The sequence below is a fragment of the Neofelis nebulosa genome, chromosome 13, assembly GCF_028018385.1.
Source record: "Neofelis nebulosa isolate mNeoNeb1 chromosome 13, mNeoNeb1.pri, whole genome shotgun sequence".
Lineage (NCBI taxonomy): Eukaryota > Metazoa > Chordata > Mammalia > Carnivora > Felidae > Neofelis > Neofelis nebulosa.
The window spans coordinates 85,972,272-85,985,891 of NC_080794.1; the positions used below are offsets into that span (position 1 = coordinate 85,972,272).

General features: G+C 57.0%; 1 protein-coding gene and 1 long non-coding RNA gene across 7 annotated transcripts in view; one reads left to right on the forward strand and one right to left on the reverse strand.

The window, feature by feature from the left end:
- Positions 1-2,417: 2,417 nt before the first annotated feature.
- On the forward strand, positions 2,418-4,182 carry LOC131492477 (uncharacterized). The gene is made up of 3 exons (XR_009252061.1): positions 2,418-2,768; positions 3,698-3,866; positions 3,978-4,182. It is a non-coding gene; the product is annotated as an uncharacterized LOC131492477 (long non-coding RNA).
- Positions 4,183-6,350: 2,168 nt separating this feature from the next.
- Positions 6,351-13,620, reverse strand: part of UROS (uroporphyrinogen III synthase) — a 36,130-nt gene continuing 28,860 nt past the window's right edge. For all 6 annotated transcript variants that reach the window (XM_058698095.1, XM_058698092.1, XM_058698094.1 and 3 more), the window contains 4 exons: positions 11,067-11,147; positions 10,055-10,140; positions 9,095-9,193; positions 6,351-6,736 (listed from right to left, as the gene is read on the reverse strand). In XM_058698095.1, the coding sequence (XP_058554078.1) occupies positions 6,602-6,736; positions 9,095-9,193; positions 10,055-10,140; positions 11,067-11,147 (401 nt within the window). In that variant the 3' untranslated portion in view covers positions 6,351-6,601. The remainder of the gene's footprint in view (positions 6,737-9,094; positions 9,194-10,054; positions 10,141-11,066; positions 11,148-13,620) is intronic.

Here is a 13,620-nt window from a genome sequence, read left to right on the forward strand (position 1 = left end):
ACCGGCTGGCCTGGCACTCCTTCCTGGGTGTTCCCCGCCCCAGCAGCCCTCCTGTGCTAGGTTGGTCTGTCTGTTGGCCCTGCAGCCCGAGACCTGTCATGGGGCTCCAGGACATTGGCGTTCCGAGGCAGGGCACAGTACTAGGCTGTGACCCAGCGGGATCCGTTCCTAGTGAGGTCCCAGGAGCAGGTGTTTGGCCTCACACGGGGGCTGCGGCGGCGAGGCCAGCACCTGTGACATCAGGGTGTTGTGCTCAGTCAGCTCCGGTCAGCTCGGAGACCTCTGGGGCTGGCCACGCACCAGGTGGGGACACAAGAGCGAGCAGGGTTGGGGGGGGGGGGGACGTGATTAGAAACCCTCCCAGGCTTCCCGGGTGTAATCGGAGACCCACCGAGGGAGGGTGATGGGGAGAGACGGAAGAAGGAGGCCCCTCCGGGTCGGGAGGTGGCAGTTTTAATAAGCGAAGGGAACGTACATTCCAGGTTCGTCCTGGGCAGCAGGCGGGACTAATGGATCCCTACATCTGCCCGCTGGATCTTGAAAGCTTATCAAGAGGCTCTACCTGGGCCGAGTCCCACGTACCCTGCGGGTTTTCAACCCCACATCACCTTTGAAGGCTGTGTCCTCGGAGCAGCCACCGGGAGCGGGAAAGGCAAGAGGAACAGAACCCACGTTCCGGGGACTGGGAGGGGGTGAGGGGCCTCCGGGTGCCTGGTCCCACTCGCGGGTCAGTCGGCAGTCACGTCTTTTAGATGACCTTCTCCAGCAGGGCCCTTCTGGTCACTAAGGGCGGCTTACCGTCAGCTGTGTCCACAGATCCCCCTCCCCACCCCTTCCCACCCCCGACTAAAGCCCTCTCCCCGTCTCCTACCGACGTGATCTCCCAGCTCCCTGAACCGGCACCACTGGGGTGAGAGGACTCGTGGTCACCCCTCTGGGAGGAGCCTGGTGGAGGGGAGGGAAGCCCGGGTCCGCAGTCAGGAGACAAGTGTGGTTCAGGGTGTGGAATTTCTCATTACCCTCACCCCCACTTCGCACACTAGGAAGCAAGCCCCAGGCACCCTGTATAATTCTGTGCGTGAAGATCCTACTGGGGGTCTGCACAAGATAGACGCGTTGGGAAGCAAAGCAAAGCATCATCCTGCCTTAAGACGGAGCAACAACCCTCTTATCACATTTCCCCGGGCAGCCTTCACGGTTTCAACGCTGGCCTCGTTCTCTGTTAACTTCTAAGTGGCCTTCCGAGCCGAAGGCCCATCCGAATGCTTCTGTAAAAAGCGAGGAGGGTGAAAGGCAGGCTCGAAATGACGCCAGGCGGCACGCAGGCCCTTTGCCCTTCCCACGTTGACTGCGGCGATAAACGAGCAAGGTCTTGCAGTAGGAGTCCCATGATCACAACTGAGCTGGTGGTGGTTCTCTCTCTCTTGCTCACTCGCTGTGGGATTATGGGTGATCATCTCCCACGCTCAGATGCTCGGTCTCAGGCTACAGCTTTTGGCAGAAATCGGTGATTTTTCAGAACATTGGAAGGTGCCCACAACTAGCGTTAGTGTATCTTTTTGTCACTTCAAAGCACCTATGGACGGTCCTTTGTTTTTCCAGACCAGAGTGAGCTGAGGCACGCTTTGCTTCACTCTAGGTCATCGGACAGGTTCCCTGTTAAAGTTGCACGAAAACAAAAAGAACCCATTGAGCCAACAGATGGCAGTGATTCCGTTAGAGTGAAAGTCGTCCTACACAATAACCCTCCTCTCTCTTGTCCCTCTCACACCAGCCACGAAGGTTTTCAAAGGGAAGTGCAGGTTAATTTACTTTTCTTTATGTTTTGTGTCTTCTTTATTATTTTGTATTACAGTATCGCAGTCCTTTTTACCTGAATATTTTGGGGTTGTGGAACGAATCATCCGAGTTTCCTTTATTTCTGCTGGGGAAATTCGCTTTGATATACAAGTGCTTTGGATTACAAGCAGGTTTCCGGAACAAACTAGGCTCGCAAATCAAGGTTTCGCTGCGTGTAACCGTGACACATCAATCACGTGTCCATTTACACGTGTCCCTCATATTTATCAAAATAGTTCACGTGTCCATATATGGTGGACGGTGAACACACATCTGAATAAATGGCTACACAGTGTTGCCCGTGTGGCCAAAACCAAGTGTAAGGGCACTGTTCACCTTCCCACGTGATTGGGGTTCTTTTCTGTTTTGTTTTTTAAATTTAAATCTCAAATTGTGTTTTCATTAGAAGATAAATCCTAAATGTTTTCTCTTGGGGAAACAAAAACCTGTGAAGGTACAAGATGTAGAGCAAAATGTTTCTAAATATTACGCGTTTCCCCGGGAGGCTGACATTCTGAACATGGAACAGAATGGAGAACTCTGTGGATGAGTGAGTGCGGGTGTCCCGAGAGCTGATGTCACACAGCCTGGGTTCTGCGGGGTCAGAGAGACCCATCGGTGACTGTTCACCCAGCAAGCTCCGGCCGGAGACGGGGCATCGGAAAGTCAGGTCTTAAAACGTGCACGACAGCTGTCCGTGAAGATGACAGGGGGATCGTTAGGGCTTTCTGACGCAAGGGTCTTGTTCCGGAACATTGTTCTTTTCTGCTGTGGTGTGCGGTTGGCCTCTTGCAGCTCAGGGCCACGGGACTCAGGGATTGTTGCTTTTTCTCTGGGAGTGTTCCTCTCCCCGATCTTGAGAGCCTTTGAGTAGACTGACTGGCTTCGCGAGGCTCCCAGTGTTTGATTAGCTAAATCGCTTACTCCAGGTAAAGTGGATTTTGAGGAAATCCGTTAGCTTTAGCAGGGAAAGTGGCAGAGAAGAGCGTGCGATCTACAGTACAGACGGGCGGTGGGCTCCCGGTCGGTGCAGGGCACTCCTTGTCTCTGAGCTGGGGGAAGGGTTTGGCTGGAGGCTTCCAGAATCTTCTGAAATGTTGAGATGTCGTGATCCGGTTGTCAGTGGGAGGACCGAAAACGTTTTTCCCCCTCAAGTATATGTCATTTACGAAATGGGTTTGCATATTCTCAGCACCTCACCGCGTGGCATTTTGAAAAAGACCTTCCCTTCATTATTCCCATGGGAGATTGAAAATTTTTTTTTTCAATGTTTATTTTTGAGAAAGACAGTGCAAGTGGGGGAGGAGCAGAGAGAGAGAGGGAGACACAGAATCGGAAGCAGGCGCCGGCTCTGAGAGCACAGAGCCTGCCGCGGGGCTCGAACTCATGAACCGGGGAGATCACGACCTGAGCTGAGGTCGGACACTTAACTGGCTAAGCAGCCCAGGCGCTCCCTGGGAGATTTTTAAGCCTGATGTACGGTGAGGGGTCAGTTCTGGCTCTGAAAGTGCATACACCTGTCAGGAGGCCCGGGTGTTTGGGAAACCAGTTGCGCGAGGATGGGCCTCTTGTGACTTAGCAGCCTGGGAAAAGGAAAGGTTCTTCCTGCTCCCCGACCTTCTGCCTTCCTGCTCTCTGCACTGGGCATTTCAGTCGATTTCCATCACGAATAAACCTTCTACCCCCATGGCTGCCCCCCCCCCCACCGCCCTGCCAAGATCACGCACGTTTTAAACACATGGAGGGCTCTGTGGCTTGGGGCTCATGGTTCCCCGGCCGAAGGGGGCGTGCTGAGGTTGCTAGATGGCCGCGTGGGAGGGAAGCCACGTTCACTGCTTGCCTGCGCTTCTCTGCCCAGGTGGGTGTGAGATGCTCCGAGATCACGATGGCTATTGATTTGGAGATGATGATCGCCGTTGGCGTCTGCTTACTGATGGCCGCCTGGGTGCTGATGTGCTGTTTCCTCTGTCTTTGCTGCAAAGTGTCCAGATCGCTGGAGTGAGTGGGAGAGGCGGAAGGGCAGAGAGGTATGTGTACTCGGTGGTGTGATGTGCCCTGCTGACGGCCTCCAGTTGTAAGAAACGGGCTTTAAAAAAAAAAAGACACCTAATCTCACGTTTATCATAAAATCTCCGAAGGGAAATACGACAGTGGCATCGGCACAAAAGGCAGGTGACTTGGAGAAGGCCATCCGGGGACTCGGCTGTCACCTGGCTCCCTACTGTCCGGCTCCCAGCGACAGAGCCTCAGAGAGCGGTCCTATGGCAGTGGTCTGGAGAGGTGGCCTGGCCCGTGTCTCCCGGCCCCAGCCCCGTTGTGTGAAATACAGGCTGTCTGTGTTGAGCTCGGGTGCCTCTGACTCTGTTCTTTCAAGGGGTCTGCAGGCAGCCGTGCCGTCTCTGATCCCCAGGCGCCTGGGACTCGGGACCAGACGATCGCGTCTGCCATCCCGGCACCGCTTCCTACCGGATACGCCTCTAAACTCAGACGTGGCAGTAAGTGCTGAGCGGTATTATCTTATTTATGAGAATATGTGACACGCTGCTTATCCACCACCAACATCAGCTCTCGAGGGAGCTCCACAGGGTTCCAGAAGCAGTTTTCCAAGCTGGGGGGACACGGCCGGAGAGGCAGGAGCTCACCCCCTCCCGACAGCTGGGGAATTGCAGCCCAGAAGGCACGAGTGAGTCTCAGGCAGTACACGGGTGACAGGGAGATGGGGCTCCGAGAGGGTCACTCCGCCCCCGCCCCCTGCCGGGTGCCATGCTCCCCCCACCCCAAGCTTCCTGGACCCTTGGGACTGTTAACTTGCTCCCTGTCCCCGCAAAGAAGGCCAGGCACGGTCCATCGTGGAAGGGCTGGTGGTTCCTGTCCTCACCCGGACACCCTACCTGAGTGGGGGCAGCTTTGCAGGAGTGTGGGGGGGACGGGGTCAGGGGCCGTGTGCACACGGGACAAGGAGGCCGGGCAGCAGGTGGGTCAGAGGCGGTGACGTCATTTTCTGGTGTATCGTGCAGCAATCTGTCGTGGCTGTGACCTCCGAGCGCACGGTCAGGGGGCTGCCTCGCCCAGCCCGCACGACAGCCTGGTGTGGCACAAGCCGTGCCCTCCAGTTAAGGCGGGTTTAGCCAGCTTGGTCCAGTGGGTGGCGTTCCGTCCGAGGCTGGCCTCAGGACGTTGCCCCGGCAAGCCCGGCGTGGTTGGCACAGCTTCCTGGCAGCTGCGGGCGCCCGCACGGCCAGGGCAGAGACCTCAGGGAGGCTCAGTAGGCGGGCCTCGGGGCTCCTTGGCCACAGGGGCTCCCGGAGGGCACCACCGCGCTGCCTGGGGCCGGGCTCTTCCCCAGCAGAGAAAAAGGTTCCTTGAGAACGGCAGGGATTCCGAACTCCTGACTCCAGATTTGACTTTCTCATCAGAGAGAAGCGGTGGGACGGATTCTGGCCTGTTTTCAGAGAAATGACTACAGAGGAGAACTACGGGGTCACCGCGGCACCTGCAGAATTCTTGTTCAGGTCACGCCAAGACTTAGAGAACTAGGTATTCCCAGGTTCATACTCTTCTGCTAAGGTGGCTTTGATGTGAGGTGGCTTATGAACGCGGCTGGTCTGGGCCTGCGTGCTTACGTACACGAGTCCCCTTCGTCCGCCAGTCGCACGCCAGCCGTGTGACCCTGAGCAAGTCCTACGATGCCCTGAGTCTCCGTTCCTTCCTCGGAGAAATGGGAATAATAGTGGTGTCGGCTCCTCAGGGCATCAAGAGGAACGGGGACGAGGGGCAGAGCCCCATGTGCGGGGCTGTGGCACGCGGGAACCGCTCACTATCGCACGCCCTCCAAGGAGACAACGTGCGGGTAACGCAGTCCTCTTTCCCGCACCGGCTCCCGTTACTGAAAGACAGACGGAGGTTTCATTCAACCCCGCCCAAGTTCCCGGCCAAGATTTTAAAAGCAGAAATAAAGTTGGGGGTAGATTTCTGAAGCCTCTCTGCGGGGCACTGTGCCTGCAGATGAACCCTTCTTAAATTTTTTTTTTGTTTATTTTTGAGGTGGGGGGGTGGGGAGGGGCAGAGAGAGAGGGAGACACAGGATCCCAAGCAGGCTCCAGGCTCTGAGCTGTCGGCACAGAGCCCGACGCGGGGCTCGAACCCACGACTGAGAGATCATGACCTGAGCCGAGGCCGGCCGGATGCTTCACCGACTGAGCTCCCCAGGCGCCCCTGGACAAACCCCTTCTAAGTAAACTGAATGCCCCCCACCTGTCAGATGCCCGGCCTGACCTACGCTGCGTCTGGTTTCCGAGGGAAAGAACCTCTCCCCATACGCGGACCGCAAGTGTCCACAGCGCACACAGCAGGAGCCTGAGGGTCCTTTTTAGAAGATGAATGAAACTACTTCCTACGCGGCAGATTTCATCATTCCCACCAGGGCTGGCGGATCTCAGGACGCGGGCACATCGGTTTCCTCGGCGAACACGGCTTTGCGTGAAAACAACAGGCAGCAAGTGACAACGCAGTCAGCTCGGGGAGCCGGTGCTTTATTTGGTTTCCTTCCTGCTGCCGGAGGAGTCCCGTCCGGGCCTGGGAGCCGGGGGCGCCTGCCAAGCCCGACGCCGGCCCCGGGGCCCACCCCACTCCCGGTGTCCCCGCGGGTCCGTGGAGGCACGAGGCAGAAGTCCGGGGAGCCCGCCGATGCCTGGCTTCCCCACAGCGGCGGTGGTGCGTCGCCCGGGTCTGGGACAGCCGCGCGGCCGGAAGTGCCAGTGACTCAGCAGCCGGGGGCCTGAAGCGCCAACCTGAGGCCCCTGGCCAGGGCTGGTGGCGTGGGGCTCTCAGCCGTGCAGCTCACAGGCAGGCCCTGGGCGGCCAGTGCACGGGCGGTGCTGGGGCCGATGGCGGCGAACTGCAGGGGGAGAGAGAAGGGACCTCAGTGCACCTGCAGGCCGGGCCGGGAGCGGGAGGGCGGTGGGGCAGGGCCTGTGGCCTGTCCGGACGCCACTGCTCACGCGTGAGCTCCTAACGTGTGTGCTCACGCCTCCCGATGGGAATCCAGCCCCACACCCGTGCAATGCCTGGCCTGCACAACCTCCTTACAGCCTCCCCGCCAGCCTGCGGCTCCGGTGCGGGGCCGGGGTGCCAGACCCCGGCACTGGTACCCGCTGCCTTGGCCACACCTCTGCACGCCTGGGTGGGGCCCAGTGGAGCACAAAGTCTGGAAGGCACCCTGGGCACATGGGGGCCCCGACGGGACGCCCCCAGGAAAATGGAGCAGTCGAGAGACCAGGCCCTGGAGCCAGAGGGGCAGGTTCCCATCCCAGCTCCGCAAGATCGTGGCCGTAGCAAGTGACCCTCCCTCTCTGGGCCTCTGTCTCTTCGTTTGTGAAACAGCAAGGTGAACAGGCTTCCTCGGCTGCCGTGAGGGTCACGTGGGGCAGTGTGTGTAACCACTGGCTCCCGGCACCAGAAGTGCTCAGTGACCGCCAGCGGCTGCCGGGAACCCTGTTGTTGTTCCAGACCAGAAAGTCCGACGGCATGAGCCTGTCGGGATGCCGGGTGAGCTGTGAAGCCGTGACGCTAAGTGAAAGAAGCCGGTCCTGAAATCCCACAACAGGCAAGTCCGTAGAGACAGGAAGTCGGCTACTGGCTGCCAGGCCGCCCAGGCACGGCTACCACGTCCGGGGGGGCGGTGTGGTGCAGAGGGACGAGAACCGGGGCGGCCCGGCACCCCTGCTTATCCCAGCCTCTAAAACGGTACCTGCTCACCCGTGCCAGCCGCTAACACTGAACGCTTGAGGGTCTAATCTTTTTAATCTGTCCCCAAGAGTCAGACAACGTTCTCTTTCCCCAGCGGCCTAAATGCAAGTCCTGGGCCTCCCCGTAACTCACCATATGACTTTGGCAAGTCATTTAACTTCTCTGGGCCTCAGTTTCCTCGCCTGTAATAAGGACAAAAGTCCTGATTCTGCTTGATTTCTACCCCTGGAACGGTGTGAACATCCTACGAGATATTGCCTAGAATGTTCTGTCAACGGGCCGTGGCTCATGTATCACCGAGGCTAACAACGTGGACTCAGGCTTCCTTGGTTCAAACTGCGGCTCTTCCTTCTTCCTGGGAGACCAAGGGCGAGGCGCACAACTCTGAGCCTAACTCCAGCTGCAAAATTGGGAAACGGTGCCGGCCCCGCAGGTGTGCTACGAGACATCCTGTGATAAAAGGAAAGAGCCCTCACTCCGCGTGAGTTGGGACAGTGCTGGCGGCCTCTGTCCCGGGGCTCCAGGTCACCTCCGCCCTCTCCTCGGTCCCTCTGCAGCTGGCTCGAGAGCATTCCCATTACCGGCCCCCTAGGCCTGGTGATACGTGTAGACTCCTGACAAACAGAGTCCCTAGAAAGTGGGACTTTCATCCTTTGAGTTAAAAGACACGAAAAAGGGGAATGGCTTTTTGAATAGACTCCAGGATGAATTCCAAGATGCTTAGATGGGAAAATGGGAAAGGATGCTCACGTGCGTGCCAGGCTCTGGCTAAGGACTGACTTGAATTTTCTCATCGAATCCTGAGACTAATCCATCAGGAAAACCCCTTACTCGGGGTTTTGCTTTCTGTGGTTTCAGTTACACACGGTCAGCCGCGGTCCAGGACCAGATGACCTTCCGTGTCCCGTGTGGTCAGGTCCGGAGTAACCTCACGCCTCCGTCGTTCACCCCCCTCTGCTCAGCACGTAGGCCTTTTCTCCTCTCTCGTCGTCACAAGAAGGGTGTGGTAGAGGAAGATATTTTGAGAGACCACGCCAATGTAACTTTTATTACACTGTATTGTTAAACTTTTATTGTTAGTTATTGTTGTTAATCTCTTACTGTGCCTAATTTATAAATTAAACTTTACCACAGGGATGTCTGTGATAGAACAAAATCTAGTATATTAGGGTTCGGTACTGACCGCAGTTTCAGACATCTGCTTGAGGGTCCTGGAACGTACCCCCCACGGGGGGTGGGGACTACTGTATACATCTATACAGGCCACAGAGATAAGCATCATGTTACAAATGAGGAAACAGGCTCTGAGAGGTTAAGTAACTTGTCCAGGAGCACCAGCCAGGAAGCGGTGCTTGGGAATTCTAGAACCCTGCCTTTCCAGTGCTCCAGAGCTGGCATCAGGGTGTCTCCTGGGTCAGGAGTGCTCTGACTTTACACGGAAGCTCTAGGATAATTAGTAAAAATTTTTAAAAATCTGAAAAGACCAAAAGCCCACTGAATACCTCACCTTGATTCGACCAATGTTGTCACCAGATAACTCTTGAATATGCTTGAGGCTGTGGGTGAGGCCAGAGGGGCTGAAAAACGTGATGCTCGCTGGGATGCCCTGCAGGGAGGAAAGATCAGTCTGTTGTCGTAGGTCAAGGGGAGAGAATGTTCCCCTAGTGCCGTAGCTGGGCCCTCGGGCCACATGAGGCAGACCCGAGGATCCACAGCAGGAGGGTCCCTGGGGGACGTGGCCTTCTCTGCTTCCTGGAGGCCGAGTTCACGGGAGGTGCTGTGTAGAGAGCAGGGTGCCATTGGGGAGGCTGGGCGCTGCTCCTCATGGTGCTGCCGGCCGGAGGACAGGGGCACTATGGACCCACATGCCGGGCCTAGTGGACAGTGTGCCTCTGCTCATGTGGCCAAAGTGGCACTGATCAATACGGCAGCAGTCCAGCCCGGCTCCCTGTCCGCTCTGCACCCCTTCTGAGGACGCAGAAGACAGGCTAGCTGCGTGGCCTTTTGGTTTGCACTAAGGGGACATCCAGAACCAGCAAGGCATCTAGAAGCCTGTCCTAGGAGAGGGACGGGAGGTCTTACTGAAAACAGGAGTGGAAAACCTTGACTCAAACAGGCTCCGCCCACTCTCCTGTCTGAAGCCTCCAAAGGTCCCTGTGACCTCCCAAATTCAACGTAGACCCCTCTGAGGGCTTTGTGGGCCTTCCCAGTATGGGCCCAGCCTCTGCCCCTGTAGCTCTGCCAGCCCCCTGCACGACATCAAGGCCCCCAGCTGCCCAGGCTTACTATGTCTGGGATGCCATGCATATGGCTTCGTGTAAATTATCTCCTTTAATCCTTACAAAAACCTTAAGAGAGCGGTCCGGTCCCATTTCACAGAGGTGGAGATGAAGTCACACTGCTGGGGATGGGGGAACGACGCGCAGGTGCCCGCCCTGCTGGAGGTCTCCCGGGGAGCACCACGCACCTGCTGAGAATAGTAGCTGTGGAGGTTCACCTGGATTCCCGGGTGTGGGACCTTCTGATAGACGATGATGCTTTCCATGGGAATCCCTGGACACGAGCAGAACCAGGAAACGGGCTTTATTACACGAGGAAGGCAGCGGGGTCCCTGCTCTGCAGGGCGGTCCGTGCAGATGGGACAGCGCAACACAACTCTCCTGAACAAGCAGCCGGGAGCTGAGGTGCAGACCCGCCCGGGCGCCCGGCCGGCCCTCGGCAGCCCGTGATCCTGACCCCGTGGCCTAACGTCCTCTGCCATTATTCCCGGTAGCGTTCAGGAGACAGAGGACAACACCAAAGACACACGATCTCTGCTTTAACGCAAGGGGGATCGTTACTGGGTCTAAGATCCTCCTGGGGAATATTCTTTACGTGGGTCACTGGAGATCGAGGACAGAGGGCGGGAAGAGGAGAGCTGCGGCTCTGCGCATTTCTTGCCTTCGGAGAGCCGGGCCTGGTGCCACCTAGCGTCACAACGGCCCTGGGCAGCAGGCTTTGTGGTTGTGCCCATTCTGCAGGCGGGGATGTGGACGCATACACCGCGCGTGACCTGCCCTTGCTCACACAGCTAATAAAAAGCAGAGGGAGAGTTCAAACCTGGCTTAGTCTCTCCTGAAGTCTGCACTCCAACCTGCCGATGACCCTCTGCTTTCAGACCCGCCCGTGACAGAAGGTGTGCGGGCCACACCCCCTCTCCCCTGCCCCCCAGCCGCCCCAGCACTTGAGTGGCTGGGGCTGACGTGCCGCCGGGGCAGAGGGCTGGTCTCTAGACCGTGCCAGTGGAGTGGCGAAGGCTCAGTGACACTCTGTGGGCTCCTGAGGGGCAGCCCGCCCCTGCCCCCCACCCCTGCCGCGGCCTCCTCTCCCCAGGGGGCTCTACAGGGCTGACCACAAACACTGACCACGAAGGCTCCCGGTAGACCCGAGGAGGCGGACAAGGGAGGAGGTGACCACGAGCCCCAGTGCATTCCCATCACCTTTGTCCTTGAGCATCTTCGGCAGGATTTCCCCTTTGACGGTTCCACAGGGAAACAGGAGAGGCAATGCTGGTGACTCCCCTGCAGATAAATAACCGGACTTTGTGAACCCTTTTGAGAAGGGGGTGCGTCTGCACAGGGGTGGGGAGGAGCCGCTCCGGGCCACCCGGCATCTGAGTGGGAAGAAGCGCTGACCTTGCCGTAGGAAGATCACAGGACGTCTGGCCGAGGCGCTCAGAAAACGGGCGTCCCCACAAGCCGGGAGCCACCCCCCCAGGCCCCTCCGGCCCCCCTGGTGCTGACGGGGCGCCTGAGCAGCAGGCATGAGCTCTGCCTGTCACTGGAGTCAGAAGGCCAGAGGCTGGGTGGTGTCGGCACTGCAGACGCCCCCCGACTCGGGAGGAGCCGTGGAGGCGACAGAGGTGGCTGGAGCCGGGGCTCATGCCCCCGAGGTGGCAGGGTTAGGGCAGCCACCCACGGCCCGGCACGCACCCCCAAACAGAGACAAGCTGCACGTCTACTGTCCCCGTCAGGACGGCGGCCACCCGGCCAGGGGCCCGAGGGGCCGCTGGGCGGCCATGTAGGGGCCCCGTCCGCTGAGAATGGCCGTGCCTCTCACCTCTGCTCCCCATCTCCGCTCCAGGAAGACCTAAGGGTGTGTTCAGTCCTAAGCTCTCTGCAGAATCGTGAAGATGGTGTGAAATCCAAACACCAACTCGAGACAATACCAGCCAAGAAACCAGTAGGTTGTCACATGTTAGAATCCTCCCCAAATGTGAACATTTTCATAGAACTAGCCATTTCCCCCCCTATATCCATCCATCCATCATCCAGCCAGCCATCATCCATCCATCCAGCCATCATCCATCCATCCAGCCATCATCCATCCATCCAGCCATCATCTATCCATCCAGCCATCATCCATCCAGCCATCATCCATCCATCCAGCCATCATCCATCCAGCCATCATCCATCCATCCAGCCATCATCCATCCATCCATCCATCCATCCATCATCCATCCAGCCATCATCCATCCATCCAGCCATCATCCATCCAGCCAGCCATCATCCATCCAGCCAGCCATCATCCATCCATCCAGCCATCATCCATCCAGCCAGCCATCATCCATCCATCCAGCCATCATCCATCCAGCCAGCCATCATCCATCCATCCAGCCATCATCCATCCGTCCAGCCATCATCCATCCAGCCATCATCCATCCATCCAGCCATCATCCATCCAGCCATCATCCATCCATCCATCCATCATCCATCCAGCCATCATCCATCCATCCAGCCATCATCCATCCAGCCATCATCCATCCATCCAGCCATCATCCATCCAGCCATCATCCATCCATCCAGCCATCATCCATCCAGCCAGCCATCATCCATCCAGCCATCATCCATCCATCCATCCATCATCCATCCAGCCATCATCCATCCAGCCAGCCATCATCCATCCAGCCATCATCCATCCATCCAGCCATCATCCATCCATCCAGCCATCATCCATCCAGCCATCATCTATCCTTCTATCCATCCAGCCATCAACCGGAAGAGGTTTTAATGGCTGTTGCTTATGCACACTTCTATATCCATAGACCTCCCTGAACACCTCTTTGGAGACTGCAATTACAGGAGGGAGCAAAGCAAGTTCTTTCCATCTAGCACCATCTCCGTGAACACCCAGTTAAACAACAGGAATAACTGCAGACTTCTTTTGAGTTATTAAATAACTATATGTTGGTGAATGTTTTCTTTGAACTGTTCTGTTAAATATCAGCACTGATATAAAAGAACATAAGGAATGGGGGAAATTTTAAATGTAGATGTTAAATGCTCACTGATTTCTTTTTTCCAGTGTGAAGAAATGTTACACGCATGACACGTGAGATCCATAAAGGCATATTTTTAAAGCCACGTTCAGGTGCTATTTTCTTAACCAGAGCCCAGGCATCCCTCCAGCGTCAGTATCTCTGTGGGTGTTAGGTGCTGGGGCAGGATTCCAGGGGCCAAAGCTTTCCCACAGACCCCAACCACCTGTTCTGGGCGGCTTTGAGAATCCAGCAGGGAAACCACGGGCCCGCCTTGTCAGCAAGCCCAGCCCTAGCAGTGTGCAAGGGGCCTTCGGAAGATTCCAGAATCTGCCCTTTGAAGCATCTCTTCTGAAAGTAGCAGAGTATCGAGCTGCTCATATGCTTATTCTCTGATTCTTGGCCACTAACAAGGGAGATGGGAGCTTAGCATATGTGTCCTAGAAGAGGACAGACGCCTGTCTTTCCTCACTGCACCACCAGGGCCTGGAGGGCCAGGCTGCACAGGCCCAGTCAGCCCAGCTGCCTTCATGAAAACCTGAGGCACCATTATCCAGGGAGGAAGACCACCACTGTCCTGGTTGAATCCTCTCCTGCTGCTGAGCGGAGATCTACCACAACGATCCTTCCTGGGACCTAACCCCCTTCGAGCCAGCGGCAAAGAACTCATTCTTTTCGGGGGATAAGTTTATTGCCTGCAGAGTTTTAACACAAATAGGCCAACGCTAAGTAGGTTA